Genomic DNA, 24131 nt, shown 5'->3' with positions numbered 1-24131 from the left:
TTGTGCAAGAAAAATATGTAAGTGTTATATCACGCAGGAAATGGTGGCGCCACTGACGTTTATTTCTGAAAGCTATGCTCTTGCGTCCGCCATGATCCTGCTTTCACGCGAGCACCCACGCTTAAGCGCGAGCGAGACGAAGAAGAAGAAGAAGCGCCGTTCTTGAGCTCTGCTAGGGGTGCTCACAGAAATGGACTCCGCCTCCTAGGAATACGACAAAGGCCCTGGCGATCTGAAAGCAGGAACCCGTCATCATCAAGGACAAGGAAAATTTCTCGACACCCTGTGAGTCTCGGAGCTACACGAGTCGGGCGAGCGGCCGTATTTTGTAGGGCCGCAGGGAATCCCCTGCCACCGTCGGCTCCAGTCAGGTTACACGCACTGACCGCTGACTGACGTCGGCCTCTAAGGCGTTTAGGAGCCGGATCAGCTAAGAAATGGCCGAAGACACCAGGGGTGCGCCAAAATATGTTCCCCAGTCGAAGAACGATTGTGGAAGCATTCCAGCGAGATCCTCCTCGAGCGACCAACGTGGTCGACCGGCTTCGGAACGCGAAGGCAGCAGCAAGGACAAAACCGATAGTGGGCATGCTCCTGCTGACGCGAAAAAGCCGGGTAAGTGATGTGTTATGGGGCCACCCCAGTAAATTAGCATATCGAGAGGATTTTCCTGTATGGCTTGTAAGCTTTTTCACACAACCGGTTCATCAAGAGAATTATTGGTAAAGCTATGACAGCGTAACTTAGTCGTTAGCGGCATACCTTTGTCGCGATTGCTACAACAATGACAACCTTACTGACATGCACTTAATTCTAGTAGAACTTCTCACCTCAAGCGGCAAATCTATAGAACGGAATAATATTTGGATATGGGGCCCTTTCAGTGACAGAGCAATGCAATACGCTTGTGCTTTGTAGGTTCTGACGTTCGTTGGTTGTTTGTGGTGTTCCCTAGTGTAAGATAACCCTAAGTAATACTTCAACTTGTCTCACGGGCTTCGTACTGTGTATTCGAGGTTCTATAGATTGAGGTTATAGTTGACATCAGCCGAGTGCCAATCTCTGGGCTCATGCCAACTGGTTGAAGGGTTGAAAGCCGGGAAACTGGGGTATAAGAGATATGAATGTGTGGATGACTAGTAGAGGACCGCACAAGCCGCTAGAAGCTTGCAATCGCCATTTGAGTGTAAATAAAGATTCGAATAAGGAAAAAAACAGCAATACCTATCCTGAAAAAAATTAAGGAAACAGAAATAGGGGCTTGGGATGGAAGACATTAGTTCAAATCGAAATAACGTATATCACTCCGTAAAAGCAGTAGAAGGTGCTGAAATAACAGTCATGCTCTCAAGTACCAACTCCCCAGACCTAGCGAAAAAGCGTCGCACACTTGGATCAAGACAACGTAGTTGTCCTGTTCCGTGAGCTTCCAAGATGGCGTTCAGATGTGCGTGGCAAACCCAGAGTGTTAGAATACGTGATTGCCTCTTGAAATTTGTGTTTTTAATAGCCGGAGAGACTGAATGCCGCATTTCAACCTCACCATTACACCCGAGTGCCTGAATAAGGTAGCCTTACAGATGTCATTCCTTTTAAAACGAAGACTACCTGAATAATCAAGGTTCGCTAAAAAGGTAGGCTGCCTGCCGGTTGCTCACTAACATAAATCTACTGATCATTGAAACCGCAGGCTTTCCCGCTGCTGCGCTTGCTACAAGCAAATCTGATCAGCAGGCGACCGTCTCAAGCATTTCACCCGGCGTTGCTTCATCGTCGAGCAACACGCAAGCCAAGACACTCAGCAGCCCTTACTACTTACTTATCGGGGTCAAATTCTGGGCGGACCCCAGAGTCACCGCATGGTATTTCGGAGACTGAACGACTTGTACGTCCAAACATTTCATTGTATTGCTGAAAGCGTAACAATTGTATATGGTGCTCTGTGTGATTCGCATGTGAAATTTTGCATGTTGTCATACCATTTTAACTCAATCGCGTAAAATGGTATAGCAGCAGAAAAGGCTCAGGCTGAACAAATTTTCTGTTAACTGACCATAAATGTAATAATTGCCCCATGCGCAAACACGTGTGCTGAACTGGCTGTCACCCTCGATTCCATGCCTTGGTTAAAAACATATTGTTCCACAATATGTTTTTCAGGAGAACATTCATTTGGGCTAGATGGTGCATACTTGAATTAGGAAGGAACAGCGCCAACTAAGACGATCACAAGAGGGGAGAACCACACAGGACAAGCGCCAACTTCATCTAACTTTATTCACAGAAAATTCAGCAAATATAGGAAAAACACAGACATGCGCACAATGACCATCATGCGTCATCTGCCAAACCGCTCCGGATATGACATTTCACTTTTGAAGAGGGTCACGGAAGTATCACTTACACAGTTTTTTCCTCTTTTCTTTATATGGAATGCTTCTAAAACCTCACGTGCCTTAGTTTCCCTACTTCTGCCAAGAATCTTTATCGCTCCGAACCGTGGTTCACACTTCTTGCAGTAAAGACAATGCCAGTACTGCAAGAAGTGTGAACCACGGTTCGGAGCGATAAAGATTCTTGGCAGAAGTAGGGAAACTAAGGCACGTGAGGTTTTAGAAGCATTCCATATAAAGAAAAGAGGAAAAAACTGTGTAAGTGATACTTCCGTGACCCTTTTCAAAAGTGAAATGTCATATCTGGAGCGGTTTGGCAGATGACGCATGATGGTCATTGTGCGCATGTCTGTTTTTCCTATATTTGCTGAATTTTCTGTGAATAAAGTTAGATGAAGTTGGCGCTTGTCCTGTGTGGTTCTCCCCTCTTGTGATCGTCTTAGTTGGCGCTGTTCCTTCCTAATTCAAATATGTTTTTGATGTGTCATATATAGGACGTTCCTTCTCTAAACGTCTTGTGCATGTGTGCGCGTATTCTAGGCAATGAGTTGCCAGTCCATACCTGTCTATACACGGGTACATTTGACTCGCATTGGAATTTATTGCATGAAGTGCGCCAGTAACGAACCCGACAAGTTGTTCCTTTGCATTTTCATGGCGATAAATATTGTAATCTTGTTTCTGGTACTACAAATAATAATATCACATATTGTAGTAGAAGATGAGATAGGTAGTAGTGCAGATTTCAATGTTTGGGGGGGGGGGCTGCCCCCTATGTCTTACAAATCTTCTGTTTTGTTTTCCCCTCCCTGCCGCCCCTTCGTATTGTACCTTGCATTCGCTTGCATTTGTGTTTCGTTATTCCCGTCTCTTTACGCTTATTTTTAATTTACTTATTTACTTACGCTTATTTAACAGGCATTACGCCTTAGCAGCTGTTCTTGGCCGCAATAGTCACGCTTAAATTATTGCCACGAGTGACTGTACATTACGTTGAATATGACATCGCAGCTGGCCGAGCTGACAGTGCTCAGGGGTCGCAACATGCCCCTGGACGAGAGCCAGCTTCCAGTGAGCCCCATGGTGGAGCGAGGGCCCACGGCCTCCAAGGGACGGAGTGTGTCCATCGACATGCTACCCTCCATCAGCCTCATCTCTCCTCGGAGCGCGCTTCGTACGCCCGAACCTAGAGTGACGTCGGCGAGTCAAGATGCACCTACCGCCCGTGAGCGTTTACGCTCGTAAAAAGAACAATGCGCGAATCATTTTGGCTTTTTGGTGCCTCGCAGCATCATAGGCCACTCGCGTTGGAGGCACAAGGTTCGGATTGAGATTAGAATGTGCAGCTGCCATCGGGAGCCCGTATCAAGCGTATCTAATCACAGAATCGGAAGCCGTTTCAAAATCGTGCCGCCCGATTAATTCATTCCTCATATCCACACGACGTCAGTATTTCATCTTTGAACGCGCAATCCGCACTACCGTTCCTCTCCTATCGTCGCCGCATTGCTAGTTTCGCCCTTTTTCACAAGTTTTTTTTTTCATTCTTCTCTCAATCGAACACCGTATGTTAAAGCCGCAGCACGCATATGCTATCGCCCAAGTCATCCATTTCGAGTGGCCTGTACGCCATCGTACAAAAAGTCACGTTATCCTTTGCTGATGCGTACAAATTAGGTGCGCTACAAAGCAAAGCTACAAAGGACTTTCATATAACAACAATGAAATTTTTTTTTTCAGTTAAGCGTTTCTTCGCAACTCGGCAAAGTGGAGACATGTGATCTGAAAACGCTTAAACTCGGTTTCCTTACACGAACCCCCGCAAGTGCAAGTGTAGTATCTGTATAAACCAATTAAATAATTCGTAGAAATCATCTCATCTCAATCACCGCCGACCTTAAAGCGATTGTCATACAAGTAATGCGGTGACACGCCGTAATGCCAACGCTCTACCGCCGCAAGGGATCCTCTCACGCGCATCTCTGAGGACACATTCCGCCATCTACCGGCGCTCCTGAGAAGCTCGTCGTGGCGCATATCTAAATATGTAGTAAGACAACATTGCCCTAATTTAGGAGCCAGGTTTCGTTGAACTTAATCAGCTCACCAATTTCATGTCGAAGTGCCTTCGCGTCACGTGTCACTACAAAATTTAACACTGTCCTTGACACTAAGCATCTCTAATCTCATTTCCCGTTTGAAGTCTTGAAGAGCCTTCGTAATTTCCTTAGCATTGCCAGCCATTCTTAGAGATTACATGCAAAGATGCAGTCAAAGTTACAATCAAAGTTAGGCAGCAGTGCGCCGCAGTAGAATAACTATTCAACAACGCCCAAGTCTCACCTGCGTCAAAATGGGCGGGTGAGCGAACCTGTACGCTGCTTGCGCGCCGCTGCCAAACTGAGCTGCCGCCCGCAGTGCCGTCCCTTATAAAGGCAGCCGGTACGAGCCTCCCACGCCGATTGGTGGGCCGTGCGGCGATGCGCCAGGTAGCTGGGGAAGCCGGGCCGTCGAGTCAGTGATCTTGACAGTGTGCAGAACGAGATGAAATCTACGCTGTTCCTTGACGTAGACGGGGCAGTCAGTCGTCCCTCGGCCCCTTGCTCCTTGGCGAAGCGTGCAGAATCTGCGTAAAAAACGGATGGGTGAGCGAACCTGTACTACAGAGTCGATCACACTTGCCTAGAGTGGCCCGAAGGCTGCTCCGCACTGCGCCTGCGACACCTAGCGACAAGCACCGAGTTCTAGATGTGTTGGCCGATAGCGCCACGCGCGTGGACGCTGCGGCGTTCGCGGGCGGCCAAGATATACACGCCGCAGCATCCTAGCCGTGTCACGTTCGCAGCTCAGCTGGCAGTGCTCGTCCAGTGATGAAAAGCCGGTGCTCGCAACCCGTAAATCACGCAGGTCTGTACCTCGGCCGCCCGCGAATGCCGCAGCGTCCACGCGCGTGGCGCTATCCGCCAACACATCTCGAATCCGGTGCTTGTCACTCTTAGGCAAAGTGACACCCTTTGGTTTGCCGCTTCTGCCACACAACAATAATCGTTATCTGCCTTGATGCGTTTCCTTCCTTTAGCGCTGCGAGCCCGGAACTTTCCAGTAACGAACGCACGCACGTTATCAGAAGGGGCACTCCAAAGGGTGCAAACTGTTCTATGCTGATAACGCGCGTGCCGTTCGTTACTGGAAAGTACCGGCCTCGCAGCGTTAAAGAAAGGAAACGCATCAAGGCCGATAACGATTATTGTTGTGTGGCAGAAGGGGCAAGCCAAAGGGTGTAACTTTGCCTAAGAGTGTAGGCGTCGCAGGCGCAGTGCGGAGCAGCCTTCGGGCCACTCTAGACAAGTGTGATCGATTCTGTACGCTGCTTGCGCACCGCTGCCAACCGCTGTCGTGTGCTTATGAATGATATGTTCCAAGGTTTTGCATGAGTGCGATGTCAATTAACTTGGTCTGTATTTCGACAAAGGCTGCTTGTCAGCTGATTGATAAAGAAGAAGCACTCTAGCTATCTTACATGAGGAACGAACAGTAGCAGATGATAAGAGTTGTCGAAAATGACCGGCAGTAATCTTGATGATCGCAAAGAATAGCGAACTCTGAAAAAGATACTTGGCGCATGGCCGACTGCGGGCCTTCAAAAAAGAGCACTTCTTGCTCTGAAAAAAGTGTTTAGGGGCACCAACATTTTGGGAAAATATTAAGTATTAGATGATCTGAATACGCTAAATGAGTAACACAAACGTTGTTCGTGGTTCATAATTGGTTTATGTGGTGATTGCAACTTTTACGCAACAAGCATAATTCTGTTCTGTACTTGCAGTGTATTACATGTGTTGCGTGTTTTGGCTGTTCAAAATATCTTGCTTTGTATATGCGTATGTGGACTGAACTAATGCACAGAACTTTGCGACTCATGTACTGTCGGACTGCATATTTTTTAATCGTCCAGTATTCTACTGAGTGCCATATTTTGTGTCGCTATTCTCCCTTTTTACGCTAATTTGTTTCTTTTCTGCCAAGTGACAAGGGGTAGCCGGTGCCACCATAAAGGCGCCAACCTCTCCTAATATTCATTTTAATAAAAAAAGACGCATTGCGTATCTCATCTGGACTGGTGCACGTTTACGAACACAAGTTTAATAAGAGGTTAAGACTGCCTTCCTTGTTTATGTCAATGTGAATGATTGCTTTATAACAAACTATATTGGTGATAGAAGGAATGCATTCGGGATCAAGTATAAATAAAGACTAAAAATACTTGTTGAAAGCAGCAAATATTACTGACAGATCACTGATGACGTCATTACCAATTTTGAATGAAGTGGATGAAGCATCGTAAAGGTAAACGAAGGTTAGTTCTTAACAGAGTGTGAAAAAATGAAATATTTGGCCCTTTGAAGCTTAAAATTAGGGATCCAAGGAAGGTTAGCGTTACCTTTCTTAGTTTTAACGGCCACAAATGGTTGGCTATACACGGCTTTACAAGCTCTTCAAAGTAATGCACCAGTCCTTTTATCATAAGTGTATGACTAAGCACAAAACGCATCGAAATGATCAGCTAAAAGATCAGTAATGTAATTGTCCAGAAGGAGTGAAGCCCGGGAAACTAATAAACGTATAGAGTAATTTCGAGGTTTGACAACACAGCAGCAACAAAACCCTGTCATGATCTCAGTGTAGCTCAATTACCCCCCAAGAAAACGTGAGGCTTATAGCACGTGAAAAGACAAGGACGAATAGAAGACGTGACACACACCGGCGCTGACTTGCAACAATCTTTATTTTGAGCAAATGACCCACACATATACACAACGTTTTCGCGCACATGATCATACATGCGCTGTTTGCAAAAATTCCTTACACACCATTGCGCAAGTAAGCTAACTCTCTGCGCGAAAGGGCAATTGATGGTTTTGACACACAGTTATCCCCATGCCTATCAATCACTTCTGCTTCGATCATTTCGCGAGTTAATCTTCTTCGAGTTCTTCCCACGATGGAGCAATCTTTGTATGCTGGAGCACAAATCGAGCGATAATCATCATCCACCCCGGCAACAGCCCACCTGCAGTGCCTGCAGTGAGTGTCAAGGAACTCACCCCGCTTTTCTGCTACGTCATACCGGTGTTCCTTTAAACACTCGTAGAGGCATCTTCCGCTTTTCCCCACGTAATTTTTTTCCACACTTTAAAGGAAGGTTGTAAACAATTGCTCCCGCACATTCAACAAACGGTTCCTGGTGTTTCTTTTTGCGCGTGCGCTTGTCAGACAGGCCTGGTCTGGTTAGTGAGTCTGCACGGACATTGCAATTTTGTAGAAGCAACAACAAGCCCAAATCCATGCATAACTCCCTAGAGCAGTCCTTTTGGGCTAGATCTGCGCTTAAAGAAATTAAGTCGAGGATGAAATTAAACCTAGTAGGACTAGGAACATCTTGAGCGAGCCCAAAGTACAAGGAAATCTTTATTAGTGCATTGCAAATTGCTACGTCACGATCTATTCTCTTTGGTGATGGCCAGTTCATGCCAGAAGCGTTGAAATGGCCCACGCAGATGCATCATGACGAATCAACGTTAGCCTGGCACATAAAATGCGCAATAGCATGTAGCAGATCAAGTGAAGAACCGGGCTGACGATATATAACGCTAATAAAAACAGTATAATTATTCAGGTAACTATTGCACAGCACGTATTCTGTCTCCGGGGGAGAAGGTAAAACTGAAACGAAGATCCGAGCTGATAAGCAGTTCGACGCCGCCGCTAGGGCCACGAATACTGTCTAGGTGCACGGCAATAAGACAGGGTGGGGTAAACTCGGAATCGTAAACATTACTATGTAACCATGACTCAGCGATGCGAATAACATGAGGGGAATAAATAGAAATAAGAACCAATAAGTGTGGAAGCTTTTTTTTAACAATACTGCAAGCTTTAATGTTCTAAACGACGAGGTTGTCGAAATGGCCAGAACGAGCTCGTCAGGGAGTGTATGAGGCGGCAGTCGAAGACGCAGGTACAGAAGATAATGGTTCGTTAGATGTATTTACTAATGTGCTTGAACTGCCATCGCATTTATAACGAACCGTGTCACTGAACCCATGATTGTACATTTTTATTTATATATTTATGTATTTTATTTATTCACGTCGCTTCCCAGACTCCAGCATCGAATCACTGTGGGAGGGGTGAGGGAGTGGGACAGGAATGCTTACTGACTGTTATTGTGGATCACTGAGAAGTAAAAAAAGCATCATTATACAATAGTGACACGTGTACTTATCTTTATCGGGCGACCACGTTTCGCTGCCTTACAAATGTAATCGCACAGCGCGGGACGCGCCTGCATTTATCCGAAGTTTCTGGAAAGTTATCGATGCTTATACCCGGCTGTCTGTAGTCGCCGAACCTAGTGCTATCTGATTTCATCGCGTGACGCGAATGGTGTAGAACTTTGTGGAAGGCACGCGGGTCACAACGATTAGTATGGAACATTCGACGACTGGTGTATAAAAGCCAACGCGTTTGACCCGCCGATCACATTTTCGACGATCGCCGACTGTGTTCGCCGCTTTCATTGTGCTTTAAGTGTAGCCTGTTTTGTGGGCACAGGTTCGCCCAATAAAAGCTAGTTTTTGCCTTTCAAAGTATTGCTACTGTGTTCTTTGACGCCACGACCACGTGACATCTGGTGGAGGTGCTTTGCGTTCATGTACCAGACGCCCCCACAAAGCCGTGACCCAAGCCCTCACGCGGAAGACACCAACGTCGCCAAGAACCAGCGAGGTAGCCGCAGGCTACAAGGACTGCCCCCGGAGCATGGACTTTTGCCTGAGACGACTAGGAAGATGGCCACCAAGTCCACCCCAATAGTTCTCATGATCACGTGACAATAGTTAATGACGCATTAGGAATGAGAAAAAATGGCTGTTACTTTTCCTGAACGCAAGCTGGACACTCATGTTCACGATGTGCTCCGTAACACTATTGCAGTGAATGGTAGCCTGCGGCAAAGCAGTTGAATAAAATGCAGCAGTTCTGCCAGAAATGCGTTAAAAGCTTAGAAGGTTGTTTAAAGGACGTAATGTGCGGTAAGGTTGTTGAAGAGGCAGCGTTGAATGATCGGTGCCAGCAAGCAGATTCCGTGATTGCAAAGTAGGAAGAGAGAGCAGTGATTTAATGTTTGGTCCGCTCGAGTGACGGTTGCACTTTCTGGAAATGAAACGTGCGTCGCGATATTGAACGAATTCAAGGTAATTCATTACGTAAGCCTGATGAGGTGACCAAATGAGTGATGCGTCCTCAAGTACTGAAGTTTGCGACCAAACTTTTGTTAAGGAACTGACGCTTCCCAGATGTTTTCCTTTTTTGTTCAAATAGAACAAATCCTTACCGAAACGACCTTTTATTGAAGTAATTAGTCTTTGAGTTTATGAGTGTCTTTTTTTTTAGAGCAGCGGTTATGTCGTTAACTCTGGAAAGTTTTGGAATAATAGGACGAGTGGGAGAGTCGCGGCTCTATCAAATCTGTGGGCACGTTCAACGAGGGGACAGCTAATTGTAGAAGTCTCGCTAAATGCAGACGTAACGTTGGACAACAGAGTGGCAGTGTTTTGGTTTAACTCTTCCAAAATACCTTGTAATATAGATTAATTCTTAAAAAAAGATTTTCTAGGTCAGAATTTTTTAAGACTAGCTTAGTAATTTTAGAAAATAAGGAACTCATTTCAGCACGTAGTTCGCAAATTGAACTGGAGTCAATTGATTTAGATGAAGATTCTAAAGCACTGACAGACGCCTCTAACCCATCCAAAGCGGCAAGCGACTGTCTGTTGGAATTACGTAATGTCATGAATGCCTCGAGCCAACTTACTTTGCCCAGTCGGTAGTGTAGAGAACGCTCCGGATGCAGAAAGATCCTCAGTTTCATGCCATACGGGAGGAGGATGGGAATCAGCAGTCTCAGTGAGAGTGAAACTGAGGTTTGATCCTGTAGATACGGGTGGTTCTTCAACGAGGCAACGCCGTGTTTAAGCAGAAACAAAGAGAGAAGGCCTAATGTGCCTACAACAGCAACATGCATAACGAATCGTGTGCCATGGTTTACCCTAGGTAGTAGGCTTCCCCCCCTCTCCCCTGATTGCGAAGCGTACTGGGCAGGTCCTTATTCTGTCATTAAAGTGCTCAAGCTTTTCAAGTCTTGTGCAGCTGCAGCGAAGAGGGACATATATAGGGCTTTCTCGACAGACGTTGTCCACGTGGAAGAATTGTGGCTTCATCGGGCGACAGCTGCGGCAAATGCGCAGCTGCCAAACGCGGTTGCTATCGGCGTAGTATTTCATCAATTTGTTTTACCGAAGACGCAGCGCGATGGTGTGAATGTAAACGTACTAGCTTGAACGTTCTGGCCGCAGTGACATGAATGCCCATCAGAATATTTTATGTCATGGCGGCGTGGAGATCAATACTCTCTCAAGACGCCGTTTCGGTCCCTTCCGAAAAAAAAAAAATACAGGTTGACGCGTGGCTCCTCAGTTTTTTTTTTGTTTCAAGGTTATTAAGTCGCTTTCTTGAGAGTGGCGCGAACGCAGAATGCGAGCTGCTATGTGGGTAGTTTTCAATCCAGGCCACAGCCTGACGTTTGCGACGCGCGAGACAGTTAGTTCATCACTTCTTCCATTTCTCGATCTTTGTTTCTACTCCTTTATTTTTGGTTTGGTAGGGCGTATTCAGTTGCGATTCTTCTAGGTGTTTTGATGGCGCATAGACAGGCCGAAAGACGCGCTTTGGTGCTGATCCGGGAAAAGCATTCCCCATTGACGTATTGAGCTCAAGGAATCTAATCAGCCGGCACAACACGTTTTGGCAGCCTATCGCGTCACCTACTACACTTGAGTTGAGTTGTGGAAATTAAACGATATAAATCCCGTTCCTCGAGGCGCACGAAAGGTCTGTTCGAACAATGAAATTGAACAATCTGTCATCGACTCATAACGTAAAATGTATGCTGCAAACCTCAATTGCTTCTCATCGTATATGTAAAATGTTTCAATATTTCGTCTACGAATATTTTGTCTTGAAATAGTGGGGACAACCGCACTACTATGGTCAGAATCGCTAAGTCGCATTCACGTATTTGTGTTGTCCATGACAGGTGTGTAGTTAATGATTATACCTGACCAACTGTTGCGATGGTGGAACTAGCAAGACAAAGGCAGGGTTGTATCATATAATGAATAGAAGAGATTCATTTACTTTCATGCGGTATAGTTCCTTTCTATGTGCGTTTTGTAAATACAATAATGCACGTTTGATATATAGTGACGATATTTATGTTTTGTACCTCTGTACAGTTCAGAAAAAATGTCCATGGGTTTGGCAACGCTATAAACAGCAGCTCATCATCTTCTTGTCTATCGCTGATGGAGATGAGCAGAGGAGCATGGATTGAGAAGTGCAATTTATAAATATGAGGTCAACGTGTCTGATTTCGTGGACAAAGATGGGATCGAGCACACTGCCGGTTCTTGCCGTGGGAACCATATTGAGGGAGGCCGACATGGCGCCAAACGCCTCCCTCGTGTACTCCAAATACGACGCGTTTGGGGCTTCGTGAGGTCCACGCTGAAATCCCCACAGACGGCGAGAGGCATGTCCCGTTCCCGAGCGTTCTCGTAGCTAGTTATGTGTTTGCTTTTTGCGCTAAGCTATTTGGGTCATTGTGACGCATCGCGGCGCCATCGTCTTGGTGGAACCGTGACTGACGCAGACGGCAGCGACGGCTGTTTTTGGTTGCTGTACATTGCGTGACCCATGGAGAAATGTCGGACATAGTTATGCGCTGGCATATCGTCAACCGGAGCTACAGTCGTAGCGTGACGGATTCGACCGTGACATTGCGTACGAGAAGGTTCTTCTACATAGGATAACGCCAGCGCACCTTGCCTGGAACCACTTGACCTGCCGAGCAAGTTCAGACCCGCTGATGGATTGTCGCTCCTCCATTCCGAGAGCGGGAGGACTCCTATCCTGGAAATATCCGAGCCCCCCTGGAGGTCCCCGACACGACCATCGCGCGACTGCACGTGGATGGCCGTAGGAATCGCGCAGTTCTCAAAGTTACGCGTGTCCACAACTTCTCAGACTGCTGGGTTAACGATGGAAGGGAGATAAAACTTGGACATGAAATCAGGGTATCGTAGAAATTTTCAACAATTAGGAAACATACTTACTTGACAGAGACTACTCGAGCTCGCGATGCTCTTTGGGGATGGAGTCTTTTTTACCCTTATCGAGCTCCTGCAGCCGCTTGGAGCAATGGCGAGTTGTCTGTGGTACCACTGTTGCTTTGCACCCTTAGCCTTAGCGTAGCCAACACAATGCTCTAACTATTCAAGTATGCGCTACCAGGTACCCAACGGAAAGACAGACGGACGGACGGACGGACGGACGGACGGACGGACGGGCAGACAGACAGACACAACCAGATAGATAGATAGATAGATAGATAGATAGATAGATAGATAGATAGATAGATAGATAGATAGATAGATAGATAGATAGATAGATAGATAGATAGATAGATAGATAGATAGATTGAAGAATTCACGTGGAAATTCAACTGTAAATCGTATAAGTATGCGTAAACATTGTGCAACTTGCTCATCACCACGCAGCCCGGTGTCATTATCAATGTTTCTAAACAATTCGGCCAATCCAAACGACAACGCTGCGCCGACAGGAACTGCTGCAAACGACGAAGCCAGGTGTGCTGATGACTTTCCGATTACTATAAGCCGTTATCGCTCTTTAGCGCCGCGTCTATCCGCGTAGTACCACTACGAACCGTGATCAACCGTACTTCGGAGGCGCCTGCGTATGGCACGGCCACGCAGACCATATGTTGAAAGCGTCCTGCGATGCGGACAGAGTGCCGACTGGTGATAGCTTCGCACCCTGAGTTCTCGCCGCTTACTTCGTGGTAAAGGGAGATGCGGGTCCCTATCTTCAAAGCGATCTACGGAAGAGTTAAGGTGCCGCGTGTGCTCAGAGATTCGTTAGCGCTGTCTTCTGGCTGATTCGTGCCCGTTGCAGCGAAAAGCAGCTTCGAAAGCGACTTCGCTCACTGCTGCACACTCGATCACGAAAGCAATCGCCTTATGCGACGGACAGTGTTTCTTATTGGGTGAACTTCGAAGTGCTTCGATTACATACGGTAGCTTAGAAAGCCCCCTTACGTGGAGCTCCGAAATGTCTATACATTTAGAGTGACGCGACTATATGCGCTACAACTTTCAGCGTAACAATTTCATCATGTATGAGAATTGGCGAACAAAAAATCTTCGCTGTGTGCGATGGAGCCGAAGTCTCTAGGCTCCGATTAGATACGGTAACTTAGAAAGCCCCTATCGTTACCCTGCACTTTCTGCGGGTCTTGTTAAAATTATTTTCTAAACAACGTCGGCAGCGAAAGGGTGTTTAAGCAATCGTACAACACTTCATTTGTTGTTTCAATTCTTTAAAGCATTTGTCGAAAACAACGAAATATAATACACGAGAAGCTAGGTTGCATCAACTGCTCCTAAATGTTTCTAGTCTCTTACCAAGACATCGCACAACACTACAAGCTAACCCGCAGAACATATGCACCCCCACACAAGTCACTACCTAGAGAGCAGGAGCGATTCCTCCGGGCTCTACAGGTCAATACATTCCCCCACCCAACCAGGAATCACCTCATAGACCCTACAAAATTCTCTCCGCAATGCCGCTTCTGCGCAGAGCCCGGGTCCCTCAGGCACATAGTAGGGGGTTTGCAGAGCGGCACCATTAAATCATCCGAACCCTTACCCCACTAACGAGCTTTGGGAGAGAGCCTTGGCCAGCTCCGACCTCGAGGATCAGCAACGGCTGATTGCGAGGGCCCAGGACGCGGCCCGAGCTCAAGGCATTCTGGACTGAGGACGCCTCTCCCTAGCTGCTTCACCTAATAAAAATGTTTATTCTCTCTCTCTCTCTCTCTCCGAAATAGACTGCAGCCATGCGTGAATTATTCTAGTAAGTTTTCAGCGAAGCTATTTTTCTCGAGTGATCGTATTAGGAAACGAACCCTCTTATTTCAAACGTACACCCACCCGGACGACAATCCACCTCGACTGGAGAAAGCGCAAGGAGGTGGAACCCCTCGATGGAAGTGGTCACTGCATTTGAATGGCGCATCACTGCAGTTCTTCATTAGCGCAGTGCCTTCATCAGCCGAGGGTCGAAGGTCATTTGAGAATGCGGATGTAAGTTGGTGGTAAATGAAGCTCAAATATTGAAATAGTGCACACACGTGGGGATTCAACAACTTGATAAAGAAATTCTACCACAGGAGCTGTTTTCCTTCAGGTCTTCCAGGGATTTGCATTTTACGTAAACTTAGTCATCGCCAGATATGACTCATGCAGAATTACTAAAAAATATATCTGCATGAATTTTCTCGCTGTAAAAAATGAAAGCCGTCGAGAACATCACTCCTTCAGTAAATCGAATGGATTTCTTGGACTCTTCTAGTTTTATTGCGCAGACGTTTGATTGGTTAGTTAGCCAGTTTCCGTTCTCGGACTTCTTTTCAATGTCTGTCCCGCAAACGAGTAGTAGGGAGCGTTGGCCACCGAAGCCTGCCGCGCGTCTTGTGGACTCTTCGAAATGCACTCTTCTTGAATGGACAAGTAGGCAGGCAGCCCATGTGGGACGTGTAATTTATGTTGTGTGTAGCGGTGACTAACAGCGTCGACTGGGTAACGGAGAAGCAAACCCCGGTTCAGAGCCAGCCGTAGAGTTTCGCACAATATTACCTAGAGGAAAATCTGGCGCCCCCGTCTATGGGAGTTTGATGGTATACGTATGTGTGCGCGAGGTTTCTGTTGACTGGCGTTGAGTGAGGTTTCGCCTAATACGTGGGCATGGCTGCATAAATATTGCTTTCCTAAAATGATATTTTGAGGTTTACATATGGTTTTCATTCGCCCGTATTGCATATTTCAGTGAACCCAACACAGCTACAGTTTACAATCAAGCGAAAAAGAGCAAGGGCAGACGACAACCTGTCGCAATGCCAGCGCGGACCTTGTCGTCTGCCCACCTACTTTACTGGTGTCGCCGACACTTCTTGCGTTTCATATAATTGTACGTTCAGCCATCACCCCTCCTGAATAAAATAAACACGTTGCTATATAATAATCGAGCTAAGACGTCTTCTCACTCGCTCTTCTGATAAAATATCAACCATTGTGACCGACGGAATCGTGCTAACCAGGCACCCCTTCGAAGTGTCCCGGCTTTACAAGAACTATGCCAATCCGAAGCCACATATTCACGTGTACACAGCAGCGTCGCACTTGTGTTCTCTCAATACGCAATGACGCGCGAAATTGTATGTGGTCAGTAACTTGGAACGTTCTAAAAATTGCTCATTCCTGGCCTCCTATTGGTCGGCATCACGAGGAATCGCAACGCTACAGTTTCATAGAGCAATCGGGTAGCGACACCGATAGTACTATCGTTATTAATGCTAGCGATGGCCTTTCTTACGCGCCCGACTCATAAAAAAAGGCTATCAATACCATATGTAGTCAATACACGGTTATATTTGCATCGCTAGCACATACTCTGTGGCACGTAGCCAATAGCACACACCCAGTAACCCAATTATGCATTCGGGCACATACCGAGTAGCACGGGCCACATCCATGGCACCACGTAATACACAATGTAGAGAATTAGTGCACTCCGCCAAATGCCCCCCCCCCCCCCCCCCCCCCCCTAGAGAGCTCACCGCGGTAAGCAAAGACGGGAAGCACCAGCATTTATATTCGACAATTTATTTTGCTGTGCTCGGTAACACTGTGGCGTACCTAATCACCTAAATGCGGGACAAGCAACAAGAAAGAACACCCACGATATATGTGAAATGTATAAAGTACATGCAACTAGAAATGTATCCGTGGGGTCACTGGAAGTGTGCCACTTGGTATGTACACCAGGTGTCAACGGGCATATGCCGCTCGTCAGTAAACCTTGTTTTGACGTCATCTTGGCTTACTGCAAGCATCAAAACACACCAACCCGGTGACACTCACCGTAATGTGACTTTTCTTGCAAATGACGGCCGGCGTCGAGGTTGCGCTTTTTTTCGGCTCTCAAGAAGTGCTTAATCCCAAAGATGACCTTCAACATCGCCTCTGTGCACTTTAAAGACTTGGCAGACATTGTGCTAAAAGACGTTCTCTGCTGACGAAGCGCTTCGCGACCACTGGTCATGTTTTTTCGTCAGTCACAATATGGCGAAATATTTGTCAAAATGCTACAAAGATTGCCAGAACCAGTGCTGCCATTATGATCAATAAAATTTAGGCTAACGCGTATACTATTTGGCTCCAATGGCGATGCGAACCGAGTGATGTATTCTGTAAGAGTCCACATGTACATTTTGGCTACTGCTCATTGGATTCAACTGTACGAGCGAGGAGGAGGCGAGCGTCCCCAGCCAAATAGCAGTGGCCGAAATGGACAGTCCAATAGGTGGACTCCTACAGAATACCTCCCCAGATGTCTGCATCAGTAGTTGGTCAGAACCCGTGACGCTGCAGACACAGGCAGCGCCATGTTCAAACCGTACGCAGGCTTGTCTTGTCCCGACGGACACCGCAGTCGAGAACCTATACAACGAACACCTCTAGAACGGAATGATCTGTATAACGAATCACTTGTGTGCGCTCTAGCTTCCATTCGGCCACTACATAAAATTATTGACTTTCCTCCTTGCACCAGGAGCGGGAGCATATCAGTGTGTCCTATTCTCTCCTCGTGGCTACCAACGCTTATGCACGCCGCGTTAAACTGAATCTCCGCCTTCGCGGACGGCTCTAATTCCCCAGTAGTTCCCTCGTAGCAGAACGCTGCGAAGACGCTGCGAAAAATTGCACCGCCTTCGGGTGTGGCCCAGGGTGTACAGGTTCTTTCTGGAGCACAATATTCTACCGATCATCACGACACTCCTTAATGCGAAATCTATAGGTGTGTTCATTCAGCAATATACTTGCTGGAGTGGACAATCGGTCTCGTGCGGCACATTACAAATGGAGTGAAGTGTGACCCGACTACTCCCCCAATCGGGAGATCGCGAGAGGCAGTGTGTGGGTTCAGTGCAGCCGCAGGAGACAGGATGGATGGATGGATGTTATGAGCGTCCCCTTTGGAAGGGGGCGGTGGGTTGCGCCACCAATCTCTTGCTACTATGCTGACTAATACCCTACCTAGGTTAACGCTTCCGCTTCTGCAAGGCTTCCGCTCATGCAGCGTTTCTATCGGTGGACGCGCTCAAAGCATGCAATCGGTGAGCAGAAGATCGATGGATGGATGTTATGAGCGTCCGCTTTGGAATGGTATGGCGGTTCTGCGCCACCAAGTTCGTGTTGTTTTATTACCTAATATCCTACCTATGTTAAACAAGAAAGAAAGGAAGGTAAAAAGAAAGCCCATGATGAATTTCCACAACCAAAGTTTCTGAAACTATATGGTGTGAACTTTGTTTTGGTGCGCCTCGGTTGTTTGTCGTTTCCCTACTTTTTTTCCGTCAATTTCCCAATCGCCTCTTACTAATCTCTGTTGCGGACATGTTTACTTTCCCCCTGCTCTCGCTGGGGAGAAGGGCTACAATGAGGCCAGCGATTCTTAAATCGACCGCTGGGCAGGTAACTTCACATTCTAATAAACCATGCTCCATCGTTCCCCTAGCTTTACGGCAGCAAACACACACTTGCATCTTTTTATATATCGCTTTATAGTTGCGTGTTCTAAGGCATCCTGGTCTGGCTTCGAAAACTAGTAAGCCTACGTTTGAGTTATCATAAATTATTTCTTTCGTGATTTCTTCCATTTTCCTTAAGTAGTTACTCATGTGCAGGTTTCTTTTCCATTGCCTCCACCCATGAAATCGTCTCAACATTTGTTACTTCACGCTTGAGGTTCGTTTTCGCTGCGTTTCTCATCATACAGGCCGCATACTTTCTGGTAAGCTTCCCAGTTCTTTTCCTCCACTGTGAATCGATGTTATTCCTGTACAAATACTTGAACACTCTCCCAACCCGTTTACTTTCTTCAATGTTCGTCAGTTGTTCCACATAATTATTGTTACTGGGAGCTTCACTCACTTCAAAACTTGTCTAGCCAATACCACCCTGCGCAGCGTCATTTGTAGTCTCCCTGTAGCGCCCAATGCGAGGCGTCCCACTGACCTTTGGTAACCATCGAGACCTGCTTGTGTCCCTGATTTCAAACAAACAACAAGCATTTCAAAATGTGATGTCTGGAACCATGCATTAGATCTTTCCACATACTCCAGAGCACCTCGTACCTATTGTATCCCCATAGTGCTCTGTGTTTCATTATGACCGCACTTCTCTTCGCTAAATTCGTGTAACGATAAATTCGAGACATAACTTATCGCCGCTGATGGCCGGAGATGGTGCGCTACTCTGGCGCCATCTCGTAACGGTTGTCGACGCAGAGGCCGCATTTCACGGCATTACGCTTTTCTTCTCACGCTTTCACCATACCCTCCTCCACGGCTTTCTTCCTCGCGCTCGCTTCGATGTCACCGTCTTTCATGCCCCGCTGCGCTCCCCATTCACTCTTTCATCCTTCGCCGTGCTCGTTCGCTGGGTTACGCCGACGCTCAACGCAGGAACCGGAGCCTAATAGCTGCGCTCTAAAATTACGGACAAAAAGAGATGTGCGTGTGCCTTTTTTGTTGTTGTTTATTGACCCGCTTCGCCGACCGTACGTGTGTCGGTAAGTCGGAAGAGTGAATGGCATAGATGCGACTAGAGAGGGCAGATAAAGAAGGGGTAAGTGGCCTCATGGGGTGCGAAGGAAACCTCCCCTATCACATTGAACGGAACTGATGGCTTCCACAGTGTAACACGCTCGTCTAAACTCACCGGCGGAACGTAAGTCGCCAGAAAATAAACGTTCCACAGTCTTTCGGACGAAGAGGAATGCACAACAGGGAAACGTCGTCCCACAGTGGCTAATGTAACGCGCTAACGAATCCGCACGCTCCTTTCGCATACAAGCAAACACGCCTAGTGCTAATCTAAACAAGGCGGAATGTGTTTCCAAAGGGCAACCAATTCTCTCACATAGATTCCATGCTGATAGGTGACGTTGTCAATGGATTAACGTTCCCGCGAATTCCACATTCCACAATCTTCACGCTTCGCAGAAACACGGTGACTTCAAACGGTCGAATCCGGAGGCGAACAAGGTGAAGGCTCCAGTTGGGACGATCACTCTCTGAAGACGGTTGGGACAATCACTCTACGAAGACAAAAGAAGCCTGAGGCTTCTTTTGTTCGCGCTGTCGGGATTCCTTTCTTTGGCAACGTTAAAAAGGGACAAAAAAGAGAAATTTACTTAGGCTGCATTAGTGAATAACCCTTCCAGAATACAAAAAAGCCACCTTTAACCGTGAAAAGATGCCTGGTAAGCAAAACGATTATGCATATCCCACAGACTGTGGGAATGGGCGTACCGAAAGATTTCTGACACTATCTCATTTTTAGATTTTTGTGTGTATGAACACTGTTTGGCGGTGATTTTCATGGCATAGGACATTCGTGATGTAACGTTTAATGTCACCTTGAGCGCACCAAATTCGTTCATCGGCATAGTAAAAACTTCTGTTGCGCCGAAAGGCGAAGCACCAATTGACATAGCAAATTAGCAGATTTCTGTACCTAGTAAGGATAGCCGTTTTATCGGCCGTATAAACGTGTAAACATTCGCTTACTAACCAAATTAACAATGATACAATGTGTAAGTGCGACTCGACGAGGGCGTAGAAAGAAGCAAACACACGGACACAATGTTGCCTTTCTGTGTCTGCTCCTTTCTACGTCCTTGTCCAAACGGACTTACACATTCTATCTTGGATTCAAGCCAACTAGCCCGACAACGCGTTTTCGCTAAATTAACGAGCATTGTGTAACGCACGCACAGGTGAACATGAACACACGTCGCTTAAAGACAGCGAAAACTGGATTCCAAAACACTGGAGGTAGGAATCATGGCAGCAGCCGCAAGCCAATTAACCTCCATTCATCTGTCGCTTCAACGCGTATGTAACGCAGAAAGCACAGCGCATACGAGCCAACCGACACTACGCGCACTCTGCGAACATTACAGATTGCTTTGAGAACGAGGCGCACGCGGGCGCACACTTTGTCCACGTCACAGAGCGTTTTCTGGACGCACGAACGCCGGCAACGCGTCCCCACGGCGTCCGTCCAAGGCATCTACTGCGGCTTCGCGATTGCTGTGGTCTACGCCGTGGTAGACGCCGCGGTTGCCTTCACTCTGTACGGAGCGGTGGGCGAGGAGGACATCTAGGTATCGTAGCAGCCCCTCGAGGAGAACGCCGCTCCTGTCTCGCCACACTCTCCTGCCTCGCGCGCCACCGGAGAGGGCACGCACCCTGGCCGCGTTCCTCGCTCACGCACGCGAGACTGAACCGCGTTCGCCGGCTCATCCTCACACGCTTTCACTCATACAGAACCTCACGGCGACGGCAACGGTGATGCCCAAGGTGACAGTAGAAATACGGCTGGAGTGGCCATATAATTGATCTCGCCATAAAAGTCCATAGAGCGAAACGTGCTTGCTCGACGTGCTGTTGTGTGCCATTGTTCGTTGCCTACGAGAAAGTTGACACTGTCATTCGCTATACACGGCGCGTCGCATTCCGGCTAAAGTGTGTAGCTGCTGGACATCCGCTTGCGTATTGTCGGCCTTGCTGGCTCGGCGGCGTGACGCCCTGCGACAGTTGTCCGAATGAGCACACTTCTTGAGGCGCCTATTTTTCAGAAATAGCGGAAACTAAATAAATAAAAGAGCTTCACATTCTAAGTGGCATATATTTTGCTACACAAGCTGGCATCAAAGAAAGTCATTGAGGAGCACAGTAACCAAAGCTGCCAATGAAGAGGTTTATTGTAGATCAGCACAGACAAAGTGGCGCAGTACCAGTGCACCCAGTCGGCGTCCCTCTTTCCCTCTTTCATGCAAGCGTTTTTATATCGGCCAAACGGGGCGTTGCATCAACGACCGCATGCGCGAACACTTCAACAAATTTAAAAAACGGGCAAAAGATAGTCAGTTGTCACTACATTGCAATGAATGCGGCTGCAAGCCATCCTTCGAAGGTGTAACCTATCTGTCAAAATATCGTGATGACCGCGCACGCCTTATATCCGAAGCCTTCCACATTCACGTTAGTGGTGAAGCATGTGTAAGCCTCCCGTCCATTTCTCTCCTTCCAAAGGAGATTGCCTTCTTATCACATTAATTGCATTCCCCCTGCGCATGCCCTATGCTGTAGATTCTCTGGTTTCAGATAGCGGCGGAGCATATATATGCTGACTGACGGAATAAACACACTTTGGTTGTTAGTCAGTGCCGTTGTCTGTGTCCCTTCACTCGTCCCGTCGTTTAGCGCTGTTTTTATTGCTGGTATCTATACTCAATCGAGTGCCTTTTCATAGTCTATAAAATCCAGCTGGAGAGGATGAGTGTACTCATTAGAATTACCTGGTAGATGGCAAAGACGAGATCCATTGTAAAATATTCCGTCCCGAAGCCAGCTAGTTTTCTTGGTTGATTAAAGTGTTGCCCTGATTGGATTGGAAATTTCTGAATTTACTACACAATACTGAAACGAAGCGAATAGGGCTATAGCTTTTCAGTTCTTTAACGTCTGCCTTCTTAAGGATTTGTATGTGGTTGAAATTCTTCCAGCTCTCTGGTGCGCTTGATGTCGTGACGTATTGCGTATACAGGGACTCAAGTTTTCGGACATAATATTCACTCCGTCTTCGATTAAATCAATCGTTATTCCATTTCCTCCTGTCACTTTTCCCATGAACATACCTTGAAAGGCCTGTATAACTTCATCACTTGTTGTAGAAGGAGCCTCTGCATTGTTCGCCACTACTTCAAATGAAGCCTGCGTGCCTGTTCTGGGTGCTGTACAAGTAAACCTAGTCGGCGTCTGCCGATTATAATGCGTATATAAAGAAACTTTCCGAAGAAATTACGCGCTTATCTACCACTCCGTACAACTTGCTCTGTCCCAAGGCAAGTTTTCATCTCGCTGATTTTATACTGTCGCCATTTTCTACGGCTTTCTCAATTTTTCTGAGGGTATAACTGCGAATATCGCTTACTTTATTCTTTATTCACCAGCTTTGCTACTTCAGCGAATTCAATGTGGTCGCTATTTGTCCCTCTCTCTATATGAGTGCTGAAAGATCCCGTGTAGAAGTGAAAATAAAAGGCATGCAGATTAATAATATTCTCGGTGCTTCATCAATGAAGAAGCTCTATCTAGTAATATTGGGATTAAACTTTAGGCTGAAATTGAAGCAGCAAGAGAAAACGCGTTGCGACACTTTCTTGGAAGTTACGCTGCTGACGTCACTGCTTTGGGGAGTATGCGGTGAGGCAAGTGCGAGCGTCAGTAAAGAAAACTAACTTTTACGGCATTTTTATCGTTCTATATCAATCACAGACTAGGGAGAAGTCTCTTCGACAATTCCTGTCACTACTGTCAGCGGCAAGCAAGCAAGGTCGCTCGCCTGCAAAAACACTATGAGCACACTTTCAGACGACGTTCCGTCTTGTCCATGGCTGTGTCTATAAATAAATAAAGAAAAAAAAAGGTTTTACTTTGCAAGACAATAGAAGTTTGTGACATCAATTCGTGGAGCTTTCATAAGAGCTATTTTTTTTTTCAGGCATGCCACGTAGCCTAACCTTCCCGACGACAGGCGATCAGCAGTGCGAACTTGGTATATAAGGAGTACCTGTCTTCTACGTCTTCACAAGGCTTCTACACTCCAAGAGCATAACCATGGCTCGTCTCTTTGTTGCCTGCGTGCTCGCCGCCTCCGTGGCCTGCGGGGCCTCCTACCAGCAGAGCGTGCAGTGGAGCGGACCGATGGGTGGCAGCTTTGGCCAAAGTGAGTTTGTTGTGCAATTTCTATATAACGAGGATGCGTGATCCAAGACTTTAAGCATTTTATGCGTCTGATTCCCGTCATACATTGCCTTAACAGCTATAGTTTTACTGCGGAAGAGTTTAAACCATAGCGACCATCGCACAAGTAAATTTGATGAGGATTGGCGCTAAAGAGAGAGACAGAGAGTAAGCTGGTATGTAGCGCGGGACGTTAATTAAAAAAAATTCAAAAGTTTAGACGCTTGGAAAATGTGCAGTCAGACATAGGGTTTGTTAATTGGAATTCAACGCAGACCAATGAATAGTGTGAATCGAATCTATTGAGATGTAAAAAGCGGAAAAGATTGATGCAGTTTGCACGCACCTAAGCCAGAATAGTTATACAAGATGAGCATTGCTAAACATATCTGCAAATCTCTCAGGATGACCTTCTTTGCAGTAGAAATACCTTGTAGACAGCAAAATTGATCAGCATCGCAGTTATCTGGGAAGTCATCAACGCCATTTTCGTCAGCACTGAGAAAATATGCAACGCCTAGTAATGTTTGCATGTGACCATGATATGACGCACGCAATGTAATAAGCATTCGTATACTCGTATTGTAAACTGAGACGTCAGGATAGTTTGCTTTTACGCACATATAAAGCCTGCATTTAACGGCAATAGCTGTATC

The 24131-nt window shown here is 46.7% G+C and overlaps 3 protein-coding genes across 15 annotated transcripts in view; 2 read left to right on the top strand and 1 right to left on the bottom strand.

Moving 5' to 3' along the window:
- The window catches only part of LOC135910324 (uncharacterized), a 312252-nt gene that overhangs the window by 67022 nt on the left and 221099 nt on the right, over positions 1 to 24131 (bottom strand). For 12 of the 13 annotated variants that reach the window (XR_011508107.1, XR_011508108.1, XR_011508106.1 and 9 more), the window contains one exon: positions 4737 to 5019. Coding sequence is in view for 5 of the 13 variants with exons in the window: in XM_070524262.1 (XP_070380363.1) it covers positions 4975 to 5019 (45 nt within the window). In the remaining 8 variants the exon portion in view is untranslated. Of the gene's footprint in view, positions 1 to 4736; positions 5020 to 5075; positions 5298 to 24131 lie in introns of those variants that run through there. The other variant, XR_011508109.1, reaches the window with a different exon arrangement.
- The window catches only part of LOC135910322 (uncharacterized PE-PGRS family protein PE_PGRS46-like), a 146287-nt gene that overhangs the window by 43181 nt on the left and 78975 nt on the right, over positions 1 to 24131 (top strand). The gene's annotated exons all lie outside the window — the stretch shown is intronic.
- LOC139049066 (uncharacterized) lies at positions 200 to 23459 on the top strand. The gene is made up of 4 exons (XM_070524258.1): positions 200 to 615; positions 1691 to 1885; positions 3405 to 3618; positions 23234 to 23459. Exons 1-4 carry the CDS (start codon positions 469 to 471, stop codon positions 23293 to 23295), a joined length of 618 nt encoding a protein of 205 aa, XP_070380359.1. The 5' UTR covers positions 200 to 468; the 3' UTR covers positions 23296 to 23459.

This window comes from Dermacentor albipictus, chromosome 8, assembly GCF_038994185.2.
Source record: "Dermacentor albipictus isolate Rhodes 1998 colony chromosome 8, USDA_Dalb.pri_finalv2, whole genome shotgun sequence".
NCBI classification, from domain to species: Eukaryota; Metazoa; Arthropoda; class Arachnida; order Ixodida; family Ixodidae; genus Dermacentor; species Dermacentor albipictus.
The sequence above is the reverse complement of the archived record's forward strand: the minus strand, read 5'-3'. Positions and strand labels throughout refer to the sequence as shown.

Excerpts from the sequence above, each read along its gene's own strand:
- LOC139049066 (XM_070524258.1), top strand. The coding sequence starts at position 469 with ATGTTCCCCAGTCGAAGAACGATTGTGGAAGCATTCCAGCGAGATCCT. Across the intron at positions 616-1,690 it reads TGCTGACGCGAAAAAGCCGG|GCTTTCCCGCTGCTGCGCTT; the intron begins GTAAGTGATGTG and ends TTGAAACCGCAG. Across the intron at positions 1,886-3,404 it reads TTTCGGAGACTGAACGACTT|CTGGCCGAGCTGACAGTGCT; the intron begins GTACGTCCAAAC and ends ATGACATCGCAG.